Below are 21,304 nucleotides of genomic sequence, written 5' to 3'. Positions count from 1 at the left end.
TGAAGATTAGATGGCTAGATCACAAAACTAATGAGGAGGTACTGAATAGAATTGGGGAGAAGAGAAATCTGTGGCACAACTTAACTAGAAGAAGGGATCGATTCGTAGGACACGTTCTGAGGCATCAAGGGATCATCAATTTAGTACTGGAAGGCAGCGTGGAGGGTAAAAATCGTAGAGGGAGACCAAGAGATGAATACACTAAGCAGATTCAGAAGGATGTAGGCTGCAGTAGGTACTGGGAGATGATGAAGCTTGCACAGGATAGAGTAGCATGGAGAGCTGCATCAAACTAGTATCTGGACTAAAGACCACGACAACAACATCAATAATTTAATTAAAACTTTTTCAATACTATTTATTATTTCTGATATTATCTATCACCTGTGTCCCCTATATCAACAGAGATTCTGCTTCGCATGGTTTCGAGAAGTCCTTGTCAGGATTTCAGAAGTATACAGCATCAGATGTCTGCGCACAGGTCAAGAAATTCCCAAATTATGGGATGGCAGTTTATGAGCACGCAGCTGGCGCCCGACGTGTGTTCCAGTCGGTACAAACCAGGCAAATTTGCTGGACAGGACAAAGCGAGTTCGCTATAATACCGCTCGAACTACTGTAGCACGCTTCTGACCTTCCATTACAGAGTTATCCCACTGGAAGATGTAATCGCCGTAGGGGGAGAGTTTAAGCATGAAGCGATACAGGTAGTCCGCAATAATGTTTTCGTAGTTCACTGCTGTCATAATGCCTTCGATTATCGCCACCGATCCCATGGAAGCCCAACTCAATACATCCCAGAGCATAATTCTACCCTCGCCAGCCTGTAACTGTGGCGCAATGCATGTGTCGTGCAGCCGTTCGCCTGCCTGACGGCGTGTAAAGACGCAACCATATCGACTCAATATAACAGACGCAATTCATTCGACAGGCAAAACGTTTTTGTTGATCAACTGTGAAAACTTTGTGTGCCCACTGGAATCTTAACCGATGACGTTGGGTGAATACAGGAGCAGATAGGGATCGTGTGATGTGGAGCTGCGTGTTCAGAAATGGCCTGTGAACGGTGTGCTCCGAAACACTTGTGCCTACACCAGCATTGTGCTCTCGTCAGATCTACAGATTGCTGTCTCTCCTGAATTACACAGTGGGGGATCTTCTGACCTACGTTTTGTGTTGAGACGTGGTCATCCAATACTATACGGCCTACTCGTGGTTTCACCCTCCTTCAACCACTTTCCATAGGTGCTCACGATAGCAGGTGCAACAGGCGACCAGCTCCGCCGTTTCCGAGATTCTTTTCCAGTCGTAGCGCCATATCAGTGTGCCCTTTCTCAAAACACATCAGTGGATTTCCGTCTTTGCGGAGCATATCTTCGCTATAACGACTGCCCATTCGTTTCTCTTCCTCTTACATTCGTTTCTTACTTCGTTATGAACCTGCACCACCATCAGGAGGCATTCAATCTCACGCTGGCCAGTGGTCATAATGTTCTGGCTCCTCAGTTTATAGGACACTTTGAAATCAGGGTATGTCTACGTCTATAGATAGCTACGGCGAAATATGATTGAGGCAGTTCTGTTCTTTTGAGTGGTTTTTGAGCAGTGCGTCTTACCAGCTGGACGAACATTTTTGAATCAATCTGCTGTAGGGTAAATTTGCGCCAGTTTCCATACAGAAAGTGACCGGTTCCGAAGGGCAGCGATGCTTTTGAGACCACTTAATTACGCCGTAATTCAAATTTTTTTAAAAAAATATGGATCTTTTGTTATACAGCACTGGCAACGCAGCGCTGTTGATGTGTGTAAGTTTTGCACAAAAGAAAACATTCCGTTAACAAATATCTAAGTAGTGCCATTAGTCTTATTTCGAACTAAGTATTCAACTTGGTGACTTCATTCGTTTTATGCAAAGGCATAAAATTATTATTTTATTAATTCTGTCAAACGTACAGAGTGAATGCTGGCTATGCAGAGCACGGTATTCTAAGCATGAAGATTTGTAGCCTGGTCCCTACCGACCACTAGAGGGTGTTCCAGCTTTCGTTGTGAGCAACAGGGGTTTTAAAACTTTTCTACAAGTTTTCACAAAATCTTGACAAAGCATATGATTATTATAGGCTTTAAATTTGCCGAAAGCCTGCATTATAAATTTTATAATTTAAAAGTTACTTCCCACTTTATGAATCACCATTACTGTGGAACCAGTGAGCGGTTAGGAAATTATACTATGAATGGAGATACAGAAGTGGGCGGCAGGAAAGAAAAGGTAGACTACCCCTGGTCTACGTAGTTGGGATAGGTAGGACGTGTAGCCAAGCAAGACGTCCAAACAGACAAGCACGCACTTATTTAAATGAAGGACTTCCCTGTCGCAGCATGAATTGTTAACAGCAACAGATCGAATATTCTGACGCAGATGACGGAAAATGGTCGCCAAATTTTCCTGCAGTTTCGCACATTATATCCGATTGACATGATCAGAGTTAATTTAAGATGAATGAAGCTTTAGACAGCCACTTATTTATCGCTTGCGCGTTATTTTCAGTGCGATACGACTCTTACCCAGAAACATGTGAGCGTAGATTAGCAAAGATCACCCACCACATACTCTGATTTCGTAACAGATTGTAAGTGGTAGAAGCCGAGCAGTGCCCCGCAATGAGGAAGTCAGGGTTTTCTTTCTCTCCGCTGCTAATGATATGCAGTGGACAATTATTACAGCTCATAGAAGCCAATTTAGGTAAGAAACTTGCAAAGTTTTAACATGAATTTTTAATAAAAATAACTACCTACATGCACCATAAGCTCTGTGCGCACGTCAACTGCGAAGTTGTCTATTGACTTCAATGTGTAATAAAGAGCACGAATTTTGCCGAGGATTGAGTTTTTGAAGTAGCACAGCCTCGAACGCTGTGGCCATAACAGGCTGATCAGACAAGATCCTATCATCTCACCAGTGTTAATTCCAATCTGGACAAAATATAGCGCTATGTTTGGCAGCTAGCTATCAGTTTGAAAGTACGTAAATTTTCTAGTACATTTTGACGGTTCCTTACGATTACAAAACTTTAGATGTCTAGTGTTGGAATAATGTTTAAGTGAGATATTCATATTAGGTTAGAAGAGGAATCTTACATCTTAATTTATATTGTAAAGGACCGAGCAAATAACTACACGTGTTTGGCTGGATCAGTGCTGTAGAATCTGAACACAGTCCCGCACCGAATCTTTCTTCGAAAATGCCACCAGCATGATTTCAGGGCGGAGTTTCCTTCTGTCCATAAGGCTAAGGTAATATTACACAAATAACAGAGGGGGCTTATGGAATTCCATTTTCTCCCATCCTCCCTCATGAATGGAATGGAAAGTTACCTCTACATACACTACTGATCAAAGTGTCCAGACAAACAATAGGTATGTCCAATATTTGCCTTTGTTTGAGACATTTTCAAAGAGATGTCGAAAGGTGTGTGGACGAATGGCAGCCCATTTTTCCCAAGAGCCGAAACGAAGGAAGGTAGTGAAATGGTCACTTGGGTATGCAGCGAAATCTACTTTCTACCTTATCCCGAAGGTATTCCGTTGGGTCCACCTCCGAACTCTGGGCGGGTCCATCCATTTCAAAAATGGTTTTCCACAAACCACCATCTCACAGGTGTTGCTTCCAACGCCTCACAGATGTTGCTGTATGACGGGATGCGTTGTCATGTTAACACAGACATGTCTCTGAACTGTGACACTACTATATAAAGTACACAAAGCTGTAAAATGTGTTATCCTCCTGCATTTGGCCTTTCGGAAGGGCAATAAAGACACGGCAATCTAAAACACCACCCAATCGCCTAAGAACTTTCTCCATAATTCACTGTTGTGGCTGAAAACGAAGGCACAATGTGATTCATCACGCCATCACTTGTTTCCAGTCATCCATTGGCCAGTGGTGTCGCCCTTTACACAATCTCAAGCGTCACTTAGCAGTGACTACAGAAAGGAGTGGGTTATGAGGAGCTTCTCGTCCGCTGTATTCGTATCCCATTCTTTTCAGCTGCTTACGAACCGTAATGGCGCTGGACTGACTGCCGGTAGCACTGTGGAACTAAAGTGATTTTTTTTTCCAATCACCCATCACAGTGTTCGACGATCCTATCTCAGCACATGATATCTGCCTGGTCTTTGCTCAGATGTGGTTATTCCTTTGCTTTTCTAATTCGTAATCACATCATTCGACTTTAGCAGCTTTAGACAGGCTGAAATTTGTTACTCGGGCAACATCCAATGACTAGTTCATGTTCGAAGTCAGAGTTCTGCGGACCAGCCCATTCTGCTGTTAACCTCTGTTGTACTGACAACACCGTCCTCTCGCCTCATACTGGCGAGTCTGCTTGCGGCGCAACCTAGCGGGCAATTGCGCTTTTCGTAGGGTGTCCCGATACTTTTGATCAGACGATGTGGCAGGGGATGCTGTTTATTATGACGTACACTGTCTCTTATAAACCACATTTAATTATAGATCCGTGATGCTTCATTCGGTGCAGGATAGCGCAGTGACCAGCTGTAGCCCATCGCGCAAAACCACTGCAGCATTTGCTGGAAATTTACGTGTATGGCTTGTGGGAGATTCTACACCTCTAACCACAGAGCTAAGTGGCCCATTGCCCACCATTGCCCAGTTATTTCTTGTATTTGATAAATATGATAACTATACTGTAAAAACTGTGTGCATTTACATGTTTTCAGAAGCCGAACTGGGTGGAGCAGTGGCTAGCACACTGCACTCCCATCACGGAGAGTTTAACTTACTTCCTTTACTGCCAAATCGCTTAGGTGTCAAAGAGATGAATCCACTTACATACATACTGCTGGTTTCCTTCCTCACTCTTCCCTACCCCGGGCTTCAGTTTTAACGACATCGTCGTCGACCGAACGTTACATCAACACAAGGCATAAAAGGGCATTTCACTGACGGAGCTGTCAGTTGATTCACCTGGAAAAGCTTCCGATGTGATTATGACCGCACGACGGGAGTTAACAGACCTTGAAAGCGGAATGATAGTTTGAGCTAGACAAATGGGACATTCTATTGCGGGAGTCGTTAGGGAATTCAACATTCCGAGGTCCACGGTGTCAATCTTGCGTCAAACACCAGATTTCAGACATTACCTCTCACCACGTGGAACGCAATGGCCGATCGTCTTCACTTAACCTCCGAGAGCAGCGGCGTTTGCTTACAGTTTCACTGCTAACAGACATACCACTGCGTGAAGTAATAGCAGAAGTATGTGAGACTTAAACGTATCATGAAAGTATCCGTTATGATAGTACAGCAAAATTTGGCGTCAATGGACTAGGGCAGCAGTCGATAGACACGAGTGTCTTTGCTAATAGCACGCTATCGCCTGCAGCGCCTCTTGAGCTCGTGACCATGGCTGGACCCTAGACGACTGGAAAATGGCGGCCCAGTCAGATGAGTCCCCATTTCAGTTAGTAAGCACTGATGGTAGGGTTCGAATGTGTCTCAGACCCCACGAAACCATGGACCAAAGTAGCCAACAAGGCACTTAGCGAGTGACTAATGGTGTGAGCTGTCTTTACATGGAACACACTGAGTCCTCTGGTCCAACTGAAGTAATTGACTTTTGTCGTTATGTTCAGCTACTTTGAGACCATTTGCACGCAACAACGATTCAATTTTTGAAACGGATGACATTGCGACATGTAACTGGCCCAAGACTGTTCGATATTGGTTTGAAAAACTTGCTGGACAAATCGTGCGAATTATTGGACCACCTAGATCGCCAGACATGAATCCCATACAACAATTATGGGACATAATCTAGATGTCTGTCTGTACAACATCCAGCACCAGCAACACTTCCGCAGTTATGGACAGTTATAGAGGTAGCATGGTTAATATTTCTTCGATAGAGTTCTAACGACTTGTTGATGCCATGTTTAGCTGCTGCGCTATGTCGGGCAGAAATGGTTCGACACCATATTGGGAGGTGTGTCATGACTTGGAAGTGTGTATCTGCGGCCGTTCTCCGCAATCCACTGAAGTTCATAGCAATAGCACGAAGTTCCAGATTGTACTGTGTATTCCCGCTCCAGTTGTGTACGGAGCGCAGGAAAAATGACTGCTTAAATGTCAGTGCGTGGAGTAAGTCGTCTATTCTCGTATTGTTTATTCTTATGCGAGCGATACGTCGCAGGGCTGAAGAATAGCTCTGGATTCTTCACTTTAAACTTTGCAAGTAGGCTTCCGTGTGATAACTGGCGTCTTTCTTCAGGCTCCTGCTAGTTTAGTTCTCTCAGCTTTTCAGTGACGCTATTCCACGGTTCTAACAAACCTGTGACCATTCATACTGCCACTCTATATACAAGGGATCAGTAAGCCTGAAAAGCTTGTAAGGATGTTGGAATGTAGGTTGTGCTGAGAACACTGTTAAAAAAGTTAGGTACGTCGCGCCGGTTCCGCGTTAATTAACATTGAAGTTAGATGCTCAGACTGTTGCACGTCCAGATTCAAGCGGCGTGCCAGATACAATAAGTCTCTGTTGTCAAAGCGTGGGTCACGTGGGCAACCGGTAGCTAGATGGTCAGGTCCGGCCAGCGAAAGAGCGGCAAGCGCTCTCATTGCATGTATTTAGCGCTACTAAAACAAACCCATACCTGTGCGATCAGTCATTCGAAGTACTTTAGGACAAATATTTCAAAAACGCTTCTTTATCGTATTTGTGGATATTAACACACTCAATTTGACAGACACTAACGAGCTTCCTGAAGCTAAAAACAGCAAAGTTAGTCCTAATTGCTTCTCAACTAAATTGCCTGCCCCACTGCCGTATTTTGTTTTGTGTATCCTCCATTAAATAAGCCTTACCCACTATCGACCTGTTAGAAAACTGCCACTATTGAAACTGAAGGTAATTTAAATTTTATTTTGCCACTAGTGACTTTTAGTGACATATGCGTTTATTTTTCCATAATATTTTAAGGTCCTCGAATCCCATCTTCATTTATTTAAATTTAGGTACGTGTCGTGAACATTGTTTCTTTACTAATGGCGTTCAGAAGTTCGCAGTGCAAACTTTTACTACACCTATGGTAAAACGTAGGTGAAGAACGTTCACGACGCATCGTGACATTGCCCGCGAGCTCAAGGACGTATGAACCAGGCTGCGGGTCACCAAAGGTTGCCCATGCCTTGGCGTAGAGGACAGCGCACGAGACTACTAAGCTTTTGGCTCTGGTTCGATTACTACCGCCTCATGTCGAGTTTTCTCTCTCTCTCTCTCTCTCTCTCTCTCTCTCTCTCTCTCTCTCTCTCTGCGCGAAACCGTATCTGGCGGGACGATAGCGCCGGCCTGACTGACTTCAACGCTAATTGGCGAACGGCGCAAATCTAATTTGTTTGGTAATTATTTCTAAGCAGAACCTACCATACAACACCCTTACAAGCTCTCCAGTATGTTTCTGACCACCCTGTTTGTTCAGTATCTCTTCGCAGTTCTACTTTCACTGGTTCCTACACACTTTAGCAATATTGGAAGATGGTATACACAAATGATTTTAAAATAGACTGATTTCCCAGTATCCTGTCAGTGAACTAAAGTCTCCTATCTGCTTTATCATTGAGTCCATGCTATCCCTTCGTTTTGAATCCCTGCAAGTTGTTACCACTAGATATTTGAGTTCACCGATTCCATTTGTGGCTCATTGTCATTGTATAGCACTTTTTTGCATTTTGGGGAGTGCACTATTTGTAATTTCCTCTTATTTTAGATGAGTTGCCACTCTTAATGTTTCGCAATCTTTTTAAGATTTTACGTCATATTTATGAAGCTCACTTGATCGTAATTCAGTACTTCCGCAGAAACTTAAGTTACTGTCAATACTGTCTGACAGGTCATTAAATTAACTAGAGTATTAAGGGTCCCTCTACGTTTCCCTGCACCAAACCTTGTACCAGTTCTTTCGGAAAATCGACATACCAGATAGTATGCTGTGTCTACGAATAGATCCTCAACCCATATGATCGCACTTCCAATAAACGTTAAGAGATGCAGAGTGATTTTTTCGGGAGCCAAAATATACGGAGCCTCATGATTTACTTGATCCAAGGTTTTCAAGACTTAATCCAATTCCTTCTTTGATGTCTTTAAAATGTAAATACTGAACACAAATTACAAAAACATTATAATTTATAGGACTACATTAAAGAAGAACCGGTTACAAGTAACATGGAACATCAGTTATTAAAACAAAAGCTGTTTCTTACAAGGTGTCACGGATAAAATATGAATGTTATGAAAATAAGAGAGAGAGAGAGAGAGAGAGAGAGAGAGAGAGAAATTATGTCAACAAATACATTTGTGCAACCTTTCTAGTGGCTTAACGAACTTTACTGTCGCCAGGGGCACTACACTTTATTGGCAGGTGGACCAGTTTCTTTGGCTCTCCAGTGTATATGGCCTGATGTCTCAAGGACTGCGCATAGAAATTTGCATATAATAACGTTATTCATGTTTTTAAGTTTAGGAAGGCGTCATGGGATAGGTGATTTTGGTTTAATAAATTTTTAGCGCATCAAACGAAAGGCTGTAAGGGGTTCGATTCCATAAACCAGGCGTTGTACGATATGGTACGGTACCTATTGGTCGCAAAATGTGCTGTGCTGTTTGCGTCAGTGGCACTTATGGTTATTCCCTTTCAGAGTGAAAGGCATATGATTTACTACCAGCACACGAATGTTGCGTGTATAGGTAATTGTTTGATACACTGATTCAAATGTGTATCTGCACACGTCCTTATTAGCATATTTGTAACATGCCTTTTTTTAGTGTAACCATACGCTGTGATATTCTACCGGCATTTGTATATAATACTTCTACCTTCAATTTTAAATATGTACGATCAATGTAAAGATAACATTTTGGCTTTAAATGCGGCCGAAATGCGGCCTTCGTGCCATGGAGATGACGTCGGGCACTGCTCAATGTGGTGCTGTTCGATGTTTGTTGCGTAAGTGCAGTTTGTTATCAAAGGTTGCATAAATTAATTTGAAAAAGATTTGACTTTTCTGTCTTCCACCTCATGTCTTTAGACAGTATGTGGAAGCACACTATAAGGAAAGTAAATTTTAGATTTTAGCACCGACTCCTACAATAAAAATGTGTAGTACGCAGGAGGGCGAGCTATGTCGTCGCCTCCTGTTTTTGTATCATTTGGCTGCTACGTTATTTTGTAAAACAAAATTGACAGCTCCTCTAACGTAAAATTGAAATTTTTATACTTTTTTAAAGTGTTATCAGTAAATGACAATGTGTGATGCAACACCATAGAAAACTAATAGACAGCCGAAAGCTACGAAGGTGTCCTGTTGACAACTGGAAGTAAGTTTATCAATTTGCTTCTGTGAGGTGCAACTGTGGGCATAGGCTAATATCAGAGCACTTACTGCCCACAGTTTGCCTTTGTACAGAAAGTATTTGTACCTTGTGGCACGATATTGTACGACTTGTTAGGTTCACGACGAGGTAGGTCTCTAAGCAAGTAAGTACCTGCTATATGTACATGAATACTGTATGTGAACATTATTGTGCGACACGTACTTTGTACTTTTATAGGTCTGGTTTGGGAATGGGCGTGCCAGCCCGAAACGGACAACCACTGCAGCAAAAATTGTATGTTGGTTGCAAGCAACTGAGACGCACAGAATGAAGACATTACCAAATTTCCTCAGTACAAACATCTGCCAGTAGCACAGCAACTCCCAAAAACTTGATAAAATTTATGGGCCGTGAAAGCTTTTAACTCTTAATAGTCTCAGTTGATTCAATTCATGAATGGCAAGTTCAATGAGGAGGAGAAAGCTGCTTGAATACCGGCCGGCCGCAGTGGTCTCGCGGTTCTAGGCGCGCAGTCCGGAACCGTGCGACTGCTACGGTCGCAGGTTCGAATCCTGCCTCGGGCATGGATGTGTGTGATGTCCTTAGGTTAGTTAGGTTTAAGTAGTTCTAAGTTCTAGGGGACTAATGACCACAGCAGTTGAGTCCCATAGTGCTCAGAGCCATTTGAACCATTTTGCTGGAATACCTAAAGAAATATTTGCAATGTTGTCATGCATGGGCTACGTGAAAATAAAGCTTTGACAGTTTATTTCCATTTCCTAATGTTACACGCTAAACGAATTAACAAATCAAGCCAAGCGAAAGATTTTCGAGATGTAACAACTCATCTTACACCCTTCTGAAGTCAGGGTCTTTGAGACCCTATAGTAAAACTCTGAGTAATACACCTCATTCGAACCTATGGATCAGTTAATGGAATTAAAACCAGCAATAGGATTAAAATTCATAAAGACTAAGTTGCTCACTTTTGCCCAGAAATGTGTCAATTATTCAGTAACAATTTAAATTGCTTGCCGACAACCATAAGAGTATTCTGTCAGTAAATTACGGGTTAAGATATACCTGAAGGTCATCGTAGAGGCCAACTCTGTAGTATGTATTGTTCCAACGAAAGTCACCGATGTAATGACCATTTCACATAACACGAATGTTACCTAACTACTTCGATTAAGTTCCAGTCCTTTGATGAGGTAAGTGTCGGTATGCCTTTAAAGTCTTTCTACGATCCTCGACTACAGTGGCGCAAAATTTATCTTACGTAAATATGAACACATTTCAATGCTTCACTATTTTCGCATCGCTGAGGACAACCTGACGTTCGGATGGAGCATTAACGTATCATCGTAACCATGTACCTTCCACACCTGTCTTGTTACGGATCTATGGATTTAAGTGTATAAACCAATCTTGCTATTTTACACGGGTTTACGGAAGGCTCACACGTGTCTAAGCGATGGCTGGATCAGTTCTAACGCGTCTAGGTAGCTTTCGCTTCCACCTGCGTAGTATGTAGTCTACTAACCGCTGTTTGCAATGATTTTATTCCGACTTTTATCTCGGTACCACTTATGAAAATCACAACGACTAACTGAAGGAAAGAGCGATCGTCTTACGACTAGTCAAGAGACCTTCATAGCGTGTAAGGAAAATTTATGTTTATTACCTCTTGCAGGCTCGGAAAGCTGAACTGCCCATTTCACACTTTTTCCTCTCTTCTTATTGCTGGCTTTTTCCATCGAGGGACAACTCTCGTACCGGATGACTCTCCGTTAGTGCCAAAACAAAGTGCAGGGATTCCACGCTTCAGACAGACGGTAGGCCGCCACGAACGTTACATTTAAATTTGTAGCAGGGATGCTGCGGGTCCAAACGGCCGAGATGACAAGTCAGCGTCCGCATTGTAGTGCTCTACTATTGTTAGATGCGTATCTCTATGTAGGCTGCTGTAACGGATGCTGCAAATTTAAGTGCTTGGCTGAGTGGTACGTTATGTACGTAACCCCCGCCCCCTCCCTCTACCCATCAAAAATTGTTCCCTTCGCGCTAGTTACTCCCCGTATTCGTCTTTCGGCACTTTAGTTTCTCTTGGCGATCGAAATGTTGCAAGCGTGACACAGCAAGACTATATGCTGCTCCAATTTCGAGCTCAGAGCTGCGTCATGTGAGCGCCTTCAGAGAAGGCGAATTAAATTTTTTTTATCACTTAAAGCCAGCTAACGTAGAACAGCTGCTTACCCTGATTTACCGTATCTGTTGCCATCATACTCGACAGCAAAATAAAGTGACAATTATATCAAAACTTACATTTTTGAAAGTATAAATACAGTACAAAAACTCTGCTTCTGGACTGACCAGTAAGCCTAGTGAGTCCAGTAATTGCTTACTGCACACAGGAGTAAGCTCTTAGATTGTATTCTTACTCTGTCGAGAAGAGAGTGAATTATGTCAACGTAAAAAGTTAACGCCTTTCAGTAACATGTCAGTTTCGGAAGTGCTGACCGTAACCTTTTATTGTGTGACAAAGGTGAAATAGTATCATTTGCACATCAGACATTCAGCTTCTACTTTACGGCCACTTTTCCATTTCTCTCAGTGTCACAATGGTCACTGATTCCTGCATTTTCGATAGAACAAAAAATCCGCTTCAGTTGCCAGTAATATTTATGGCACATCCGGTTTTGACGCCTAACGCGTTATCTTTAGTGCCACCAAATAATTACAGAGACAAATGTAGCGGGCGGGACAGTCACGGGGTCCCACCCACGCCAAACGAACGCGTGGAGTTTAGGACCAGCAACCGCGGCGCCCGCCTTGACAGCGCAACACGGAATTTGACGTTAAGTGCGACCTCTCCCTCCATGACTGGCTGGCCCGACCGCCAGATATGTATGCCTCAGTTATTTGATGCTACCTGAAGATTATGCTTCGAAACCGGTCGTGCAATGAATGAGTTACTGTCAACCGAAGAGTTTCTCAGTCGCGGATGTTAGCATGATCAAATGTTTTCTATCTACATTTTCGATTATGTTTTGTGACTTATCGGTAGCAATTCGTTCGCTGGCAGTTCTCTTATTTTTAGTTCAGAGCAACTTCTCTATATCAAATTTAACACTAAGCGTGCATTATGTACCAATGGAAACGAGGCCCATTTGGGAGCCGTATCCAGTTAAAGAGGCGTATGGTTATCGTTGTCAAAGATTGAGTTATTACTTTCAGGGTCTCTTCTCGCTAGACTACAAGTCAAGTTTATATTTTGTCTCTTACCTTTCTTAGATTTTGCTCCTATTTTTAGCCTGGTAGGCCACGATATGTGTGTACAAGTTTCTTCCATAACCTGAAACAATACGAGTTATGCTTAAAGATTCACATAAATAAGAAGAATGCGTATTGTATGTTACCAATTCTACAGTTTATATATACAATATTAACCTAATCAGGCAGTTACTTTATTTTTAGAACCTGTTGCTGAGATACCCGTTAACCAGAAATAAAACTCTTAACGGTCAGTACTTTTATATCAAAGCATGAAGGAAGTCCCAGTTTTATCTCACGTTTAGATTTTAGAACAGGAAACGGTAATGCATTATTCGTAGCCTATTCTCTTCCCCATTGGAGTAAATGCTGGATTAAGGTTTTACTCCTATTATCTATTTTGTGGAGATATTAAAAGACAGGTATTTACCAAATTGTTACTACAAATCTGAAGTACATTAACAGTACAGTTCATTACGAACGACAGACATGGCTCAGTACGTCTGATTCCATTCGGCGTACCCTTAATGGCTAACTTCAAAGATTGGTGACAAACGATCTTGAAAGGGACCAGACTACGAGGTTATCAGCCCCTTCTTCCTTAAAGCAAAGCGAAAATGATTCCACGAGGCGACAAAGTTCTGCCAGCCTATCTGATCTCTTGCCGTTTTCTTTCGTGTAGTCTAAATATCGTGAAAAGATCCCACAAACTGGACATTGAGTGGATTCACTTTGTCAACTACTTAAATGCACTGTTGAGAGAAACATTTCGGGAAAAATGTTTAGTAATTAACTACTAGAGTATACATGACGTAATAGATATCGTGCGCTCTTATCTAACTTTCTTGAAGTTGTGGTCATGTACATGGCAACACAACTGACCGAACTGGTTTTCCATTAATCTCCCAATATGAGGGTTTCAGGAGCAAGAACAAACACTAATGTTTAAGAGAAGGGCCGTTTGAAGTGAATATGCGGCTGGTGGTGGAAACGTAGCGAACACAGGCGCGGAATGCTGCTTGAGCGAGGCAGGGAAATAGCGAAGTAGTTTGCTGGTAATAGATGCTAGTCCATTCTGTATAGGGTTAGGAGAACAAAATCAAATACGTGTATTTTAACAGTATGTCTAATATGACGATAGCACTGCAGGCAAGCTACGATCAACATAGTAAACCCATTATCGTATCCAAGATAGATACGAAGGCAACAACCACGACAGGAGCAAGATGGCTCTGCACATGAGACAACGAGAAAAATTCAGGCAGTTAAGGAAACCGAAAATATAGCTGTGGAATAGGAATCTGGTAGTAAGTGAAGGAAGAGATGGAGAAGTACGAGAATATAGACGACTGGGCTACGAAGGGGGGCGAGGGGGAGTGGGAGAGGATTAAATGATAAGCTGCCTTCAGGAATTTTAAACATAGCGTAATTTAAATGTCACTAACACTATGTAGGAATTACGAAAAGCTGCATACGTGTGTCGCATGGTGACACCAGATTGGTTCAGATTACCATTATACAATCTAACATTTTGGCCTGCGAAAGATTTCCAGGGCAAAGATTGCCCGACTGAAATTAGTAACTAATTGCAGGTAACAGAGGTAGGAAATTAAGGTGATGGAACCTTGAAGCAGGAACCGAATTATAAAAAAGGAAGAGGGAATACAGGAAGTGGAAATATGATACATTTTGCTGAAACTGAGGAAGTACTGAAAGATCTAATTGAACCAAGTCTCCCCTGGAATAGACGACGTGTTCTCAGAATTATGGAGATGCTGTTGGAATGCGGGGTGAAGCGCAAACGTGATAATACTGTTTCATATTGTATGCAAGCTGCATCGTAGGAGCGACAGACGCTCTGACGTTAATGAGGTAATAGCATCTGCTTTCTTTGGAATAGAAGTTAACAGGTGTGAAAATTACCTCACCATCAGTTTAGTAAGTCATGGTTTCAAGAAAGTGACCCATTATTTACAGAAGTATGGAAAAAAAATAATAGAATAAGACCTAAGTAAGATCAGGTTGTATTTCGGAGAAATGTAGGAACTCCGCGAAGCATTACTGACTACGCCTTGATCTCGGAAAACAGGTTAAAGACTGAACAGCCTTGGTTTAAAGCAGTTGTAGATTTAGCGATAGCTTTTTGGCTATGTAGATTGGAATTCACTGTGAATTTTTGAAGGTGGTAGGGGTAAAATGCAGAGCGTGAAATCTTATGTAACTTGTACAGAAAGCAGATGGCGATTAAGAGTCGGTGGGCGTGAAAGGGGAGCAATGGTTGAAAAGGGACAGAAATGTAGCCTATCCCAGATGTTATTTAATCTGCACCCTGAGAAAGCAGAAAGGAAACCAAAGTTTAGAGAAGATATTTAAGTTCAGGGAGAAGAAATAAAAGTTCTGATGTTTGCCAATGTCATCTAATTGTCAAAGATACCAAAGGACTTTGATCAGTTGAACGGTAGGGACATTGTCTTAAGGATACAAGATTAACAACAAAATCAAAACAAGGATATTGTTTAATTAAATCAGGTGATGTTGAAGACGTCAGGTTAGGGAACGAGAAATAAAGTAGGCAGTTTTGCTACGGTGGTTTTTGAAAAAAAATGGCTCTGAGCACTATGGGACTAAACATCTATGGTCATCAGTCCCCTAGAACTTAGAACTACTTAAATGTAACTAACCTAAGGACATCACACACATCCATGCCCGAGGCAGGATTCGACCCACCACACACACACACACACACACACACACACACACACACACACACACACACACACACACGTATTTATCTAGATAGCATAGATAGCATCTGTCATGTTCTGTCGCCTTACACCACAGATGGTTAAGAGTATGTAATCCGTTATTAAAAGCTCTTGGGTTCTGTTTTCACTGTATGCGTGTCCCAGTGTGGCGATTTGGTTTCGGGGACAGTGGCTATGACAGAACGTCAGGAAAGGGGTGGATGAATGAGATCAGTTCCTACACCTCGTGACGCTTTAACACTCTTCCTATATATACACACACTACAAGCTAGCTTACAGTGTGTGGCGGAAGTTATCTTGCACCACTACTGGTGATTTCCCTTGTGTTCCACTAGCAAATAGAGCGAGGGCATAACAGCTGGCTATAACCCCCCGAGTGGGCCTTAATTTCTCTTATTCCTTACGCGAAATGTTGGCGGCAGTGGAATCCTCCTGCAGTCAGCTTCAACTTTCGGTTATCTAAATTTACTCAGTAATGTTGCTCTTTAAGAACATTATCTTCCCCTGGGATTCCCATCCCGAACAACTTCCGTGTTGTTCGAACATAACGGTAACGAGTCCAGCAGCCTGTCTCTGAATTGTTTCAATGCGTTCCGTTAATACACTTCTAAACACTCTTACAGTACGCAGTAAGTCGCTCCAGCGTCTATGTTCTCCAAAACTGTCCCAATAGAGGAATCTACCATTCGCCTTCCACAATCTATACGTGCTCGCTTCATTTCATACCGTTCTGCGACGTTACGTCCAGATATTTAAACGACGTGGCGGTGTCAAGCAGGACATTAATGCTGTATCCGAAAAATGCAGGTGTGTTTTCCTACCCATCTGCACTAATATTTTTTATACATTTAGAGCTAGCTGTCATTCATAACAACTGTTAGAAATTTTGTCTTCTATCATCCTATAATCACCCAATTTCGACGCACGGGATCATCGGCAAATAACGATCTATTGCTGCCCACGCTGTCCGCCAGATCATTTACGTATATAGAATACAGCGATCCGATTACACTTCCCTGTTTTTTTTCCGATTGTACCCTTATCTGTAACACTCGCCGTCGAGGACAACATACTGGGTTCTGTCATTTCCGAAGTCTTCGAGCCACTGCCGCACCTGGGAACCTATTCCACATGCTCATACCTTCGTTAACAGTCTTAGTAGGGCACCGTGTCATTTTTCGGAAATATACATACGGGGTGTTTATAAATGAATATCAGGGTTTCAACGCTTTATAATATTTATTATATTAAAATTACAGTTATAAATGATATGTTAAATGAGAAGAGAACAACTCAGTTTTACCAAGAACCTTATAAATGTTCAACGTGAGCACCATTTGTCATGCGGCACACATCAAGTCTATAGCCGACTTCTTCCCAAACGTTGAAAGTGTGTTTTCAGTGATTGTGGCAACATCTGCTTCAATCCTGTTTCTTAATTCAGGGAGGTTTGCTGGTATCGGAGGCACGTACACAAGATCCTAGATGAAGCCCCAAAGGAAAAAAATCGCATAGCGTTGGGTCGGATGAACGTGGAGGCCATGCAAAGCAAGCCCTTTTTTGTGGTTTTAGGGCACACAACTACAATGGTCATTAGCGCCCTGACTAAGTTAGGAATGCACCGCGAGGCACAAGGTTAAAACAGCAACTAAAAGGGACAACACTATAAACGACGTATTAACAGGCATATAATTAAGAAACAGCATAATCAAACGTCCTTAGACAAGTTGATAAAACGAAGAACGCGAGCAATAGCTCCTGGGTCATTCGCTAAAATGGCATCTAGAGTATATGGCAGGTTAAGATCAAGACGCATTGGAGTAAAATCCGGACAGGACGTTAAAATGTGGCGGACCGTCAGCAATTGCCCACATGGACAGAACGGCGCCGGCGCAGCCGTCAGCAGATGGCGATGGCTGAACCGGCAGTGTCCAATTCGTAGCCGGGCCAAAACTACCTCCTCCCACCGAGAAGGACGTCCAAGCCGCGGGAAGAGGTTTCAAGGCCCGAAGCTTGTTGTCCGTAAGTGCAGCCGAATCGGCATGGCACAGCGATAAAATGCGCCGACAAATGACCCTGCTACAATCTGATGAAGGGACACAACAAGAAGCCGTCCGAAGCCGCGGCATCTACAGCTTCGTTCCCAGGGATACCAACATGGCCAGGAACCCACGTAGAGCTAACTGGAGACCCGTCGTCCACCAGCTGCTAAAGAGAGCGTTGGATCCGGTGCACGAAAGGGTGAACCGGATACGGACCACTGAGGCTCTGGATGGCGCTCAGAGAATCGGAGCAGATGCCATAAGCAGAACGTCGGTGGCGGCAGACGTAAAGAAAAGCCTGGTAGAGGGCAAAGAGCTCAGCTGTGAAGACCGAACAATGGCCATGTAGCCGGTATTTGAAACTGTGCCCCGACAATAAAAGAACACCCGACCCCGTCATTGGTCTTGGAGCCATCTGTATAAATGTAGGTCATATTAATAAACTTCGAACGAAGTTCGACAAAACGGAAGTGGTATACTGAACCGGAGGTAACCTTTGGAAACGAGCTGAGGTCAAGGTGAACGCGAACCTGAGCCTGGAGCCAAGGTGGCGTGTGGCTCTCGCCCACTCTAAAGGTTGCAGCGAGTGAAAAATCAAGGTGTTCAAGGAGGCGACGAAAGCTAACTCCAAGGGGTAGCAGGGCAGAGACATACAACCCGTATTGACGGTCGAGAGAGTCGTCAAAAAAGGAAAGATACGATGGGTGGCCGGGCATTGACAGTAGCTGACAGGCATAACGACAAAGCAGTATATCGCGCCGGTAGGTGAGTGGCAATTCACCGGTTTCAGCATGAAGACTCTCGAAGGGACTAGTATAAAACGCTCCGATCGCAAGACGTAAACCCCGATGTTGTATGGAGTTGAGGCGGCTTAAGATGGACGGTCGTGCAGAGGAGTATACGAAGCTCCCATAATCCAGCTTGAAGCGGACGATCGACCGATATAGGCGAAGTAAGACGGTTCGATCCGCTCCCCACGACATACCACTGAAAACACGGAGGACATTTAGAGAACGGGTACAACGGGCAGCCAAATATGACATTTGGAGACCAACTAAGTTTCCTGTCAAATCTAAGACCTACAAATTTTGTTGTCTCCATGAATGGGAGAGCAACGGTACAGAGTTTTAAGGACGGTGGGAGAACCTCTTTGTAGCGCCAGAAATTAATACAGACGGTCTTCTCGGCAGAAAAACGGAAGGCATTGGCGACACTCCAGGAGTAAAGACGGTCAAGAGAACGCCGAAGACAACGCTCCAGGAAATATGTACGCTGCGCGCTGCAATAGATGGTAAAATCGTCCACGAAAAGGGAGCCTGATACATCAGCTGGGAGGCAATCCATTATTGGATTGATCGCTATGGCTAAGAGAGCGACGCTCAAAACTGAGCCCTGTGGCACCCCATTCTCCTGGCGGAAGATGTGACAGGAGAGAACCCACACGTACCCTGAACTGTCTAACCATTAAAAAGGAACGAATAAAAAGAGGGAGGCGACCGCGAAGGCCCCATGTATGCATGGTGCGGAGAATGCCCGCCCTCCAACAGGTGTCGTAAGCCTTCTCCAAATCGAAGAACACAGCCGCGGTCGGGCGCTTCCGCAAGAAGTTATTCATAGTGAAGGTCGACAGGGTAACCAGATGGTCAACAGCAGAGCGGCGCCTACGAAATCCACATTGTACATTGGTAAGTAGGCGTCGAGATTCGAGCACCCAAACCAAACGAGAGTTAACCATTCGCTCCATCACCTTACAGACACAGCTGGTAAGCGAGATGGGTCAATAACTTTAAGGCAAGTGCTTGTCCTTCCCCGGCTTAGGAATTGGTACAACAATAGACTCGCGCCAGCATGCGGGAACATGTACCTCAATCCAGATGCGATTGTAAGTACGAAGAAGGAAACCTTTACTCGCAGGAGAAAGGTTCTTCAGCATCTGAATATGAATAGAATCAGGCCCTGGAGCAGAGGACCGTGACCGGGCAAGCGCACTTTCGAGTTCCCAGATGGTGAATGGGGCATTGTAGTTTTCACGATTCGAGGAGTGGAAGTTAGGTGGCCTAGCCGCCTCTGCCTGTTTTCGGGGAAGGAAGGCAGGGTGGTAATGAGCGGAGCTCGGAACCTCTGCGAAAAAGCGGCGGAAGGCATTGGAGACATCCTCAGGGGCCACAAGGACGTTATTCGCGACCGTCAAGCCAGAAACTGGTGAGTGGACCTTAGTGCCAGACAGACGGCGCAGGCTACCCCAGACAACAGGAAGAGTAAAACTGTTAAAGGTGCTTGTGAAAGCAGCCCAGCTGGCTTTCTTGCTTTCTTTAATAATACGACGGCACTGCGCAAGTGATCGTTTATAATTGATACAATTCGCCACGGTAGGGTGGCGTTTAAAGGTGCGTAAAGCACATAGACGAGCACGTAAAGTGTGTCTACATGCTGCGGTCCACCAGGGGACCGGTACCCGACGTGGAGAAGAAGTAGTGTGAGGGATGGAATATTCAGCAGCAGTGAGAATGACTTCCGTGAGGTGTGCGGCCTGACTATCTCAGCTTACGAAGGGTTGATCCTGAAAGGTCGCCCTGGAAGAGAAGAGCCCCAGTCCGCTTTGGAGATGTTCCAACTAGTTGAGCACAGACAGGGGGGTATGATGCAGGAGATGGATAACACACGGGAAGTGGTCTCTCGAATATGTTATCAGAAAGCGCATACCACTGAAACCGGCGTCTAAGTTGGGTAGTACATACAGAGAGGTCTAAATGGGAATAGGTGTGAGAGGTGTCTGGAAGGGAAGTAGGGGCGCCAGTATTGAGGTAGACAAGATTGAGCTGGTTGAAAGCGTCTGCTAACAGGGAGCCCCTCGGACAGGATGCTGGAGAGCCCCAAAGAGGATGGCGAGCATTGAAGTCTCCAGTTAACAAAAATGGTCAGGTAGCTGAGCAATAATTCGCATCATGTCTGCCCTGGTAATGGCAGACGACGATGGAGTGTAAATGGTACAAATGGAAAATGTAGAAGTGGGGAGAATAATGCCGACGGCAACTGCCTGCAGGCCGGTGTGCAATGTGATGGGACCATAGTAGATATCATCCCAGACCAGCAACATAACCCCTCCATGAGCCGGAATACCTGCCACAGTGGGTAGGTCAAAACGCACAGAGGTGTAGTGTGCCAAGGCAATGTGATCGCATGGGCGTAGCTTCGTTTCCTGAAGGGCTACGACGAGCTGACGGTGCAAGCGGAGCAGCAGCTTTAAGTCCTCTCTGTTGGAGCGAATGCTGCTAATATTCCAGTGAGTAAGTGCCATCGTGAGAAGAAGATGCAAGAAGGGGTTATCTCTAAGGCAGCTAAGGGCCCGGCTTCGAGCGAGCATTGCCGCCGCTAGCAGGAGGTGGTCAATTATCGTCCATTTGTTCTATAGTTTCATCGGCCATCTTGTTAAGACGGCCGGGAGGGGGAGCTTCCTCCGCTGGTGAACGGCCAGATGTTCGGCTACCAGCGGTGCGGCCAGGCGAAACGGATGACGGCCTAGGGCGGCAACCGCTGGGTGGCGCAGTAGAAGAAATGCGCCGTGGCGAGGAAGGAGAACTGTGCTTCCTATGAGCCTTCTTGGAAGGTAGTTTTGTGGAAGTATTGGTCGATGGCTGGGAGTTCGAGGTACGTAGGAAATCTGCACGAGACGGTTCCTGCGTGAAGACCCATGCATCTGACTTCTGGGTCTTCGTCTTGGCAGAAGCCGATAAAGGTGCTTGTGTCTGAGGGGTGACGGGAGGAAGAGGAGATGTCGACCGGGCGATCTTAGCACTGGCCGAACGGACGACCATAGTGCTGAAGGTCAGAT

The 21,304-nt window shown here is 44.2% G+C and overlaps 1 protein-coding gene across 2 annotated transcripts in view; it reads right to left on the bottom strand.

The window, feature by feature from the left end:
* The window catches only part of LOC126336634 (protein bicaudal C homolog 1), a 282,230-nt gene that overhangs the window by 143,549 nt on the left and 117,377 nt on the right, over positions 1-21,304 (bottom strand). Inside the window, exon 3 of one of the 2 annotated variants that reach the window (XM_050000527.1) lies at positions 12,678-12,747. In XM_050000527.1, coding sequence (XP_049856484.1) covers positions 12,678-12,747 — 70 coding nt within the window. Of the gene's footprint in view, positions 1-12,677; positions 12,748-21,304 lie in introns of those variants that run through there. The other variant, XM_050000528.1, reaches the window with a different exon arrangement.

Source organism: Schistocerca gregaria, chromosome 2 (assembly GCF_023897955.1).
Source record: "Schistocerca gregaria isolate iqSchGreg1 chromosome 2, iqSchGreg1.2, whole genome shotgun sequence".
In the NCBI taxonomy this organism is placed as follows: Eukaryota; Metazoa; Arthropoda; class Insecta; order Orthoptera; family Acrididae; genus Schistocerca; species Schistocerca gregaria.
This window is presented reverse-complemented; position numbering and strand designations above follow the sequence as displayed.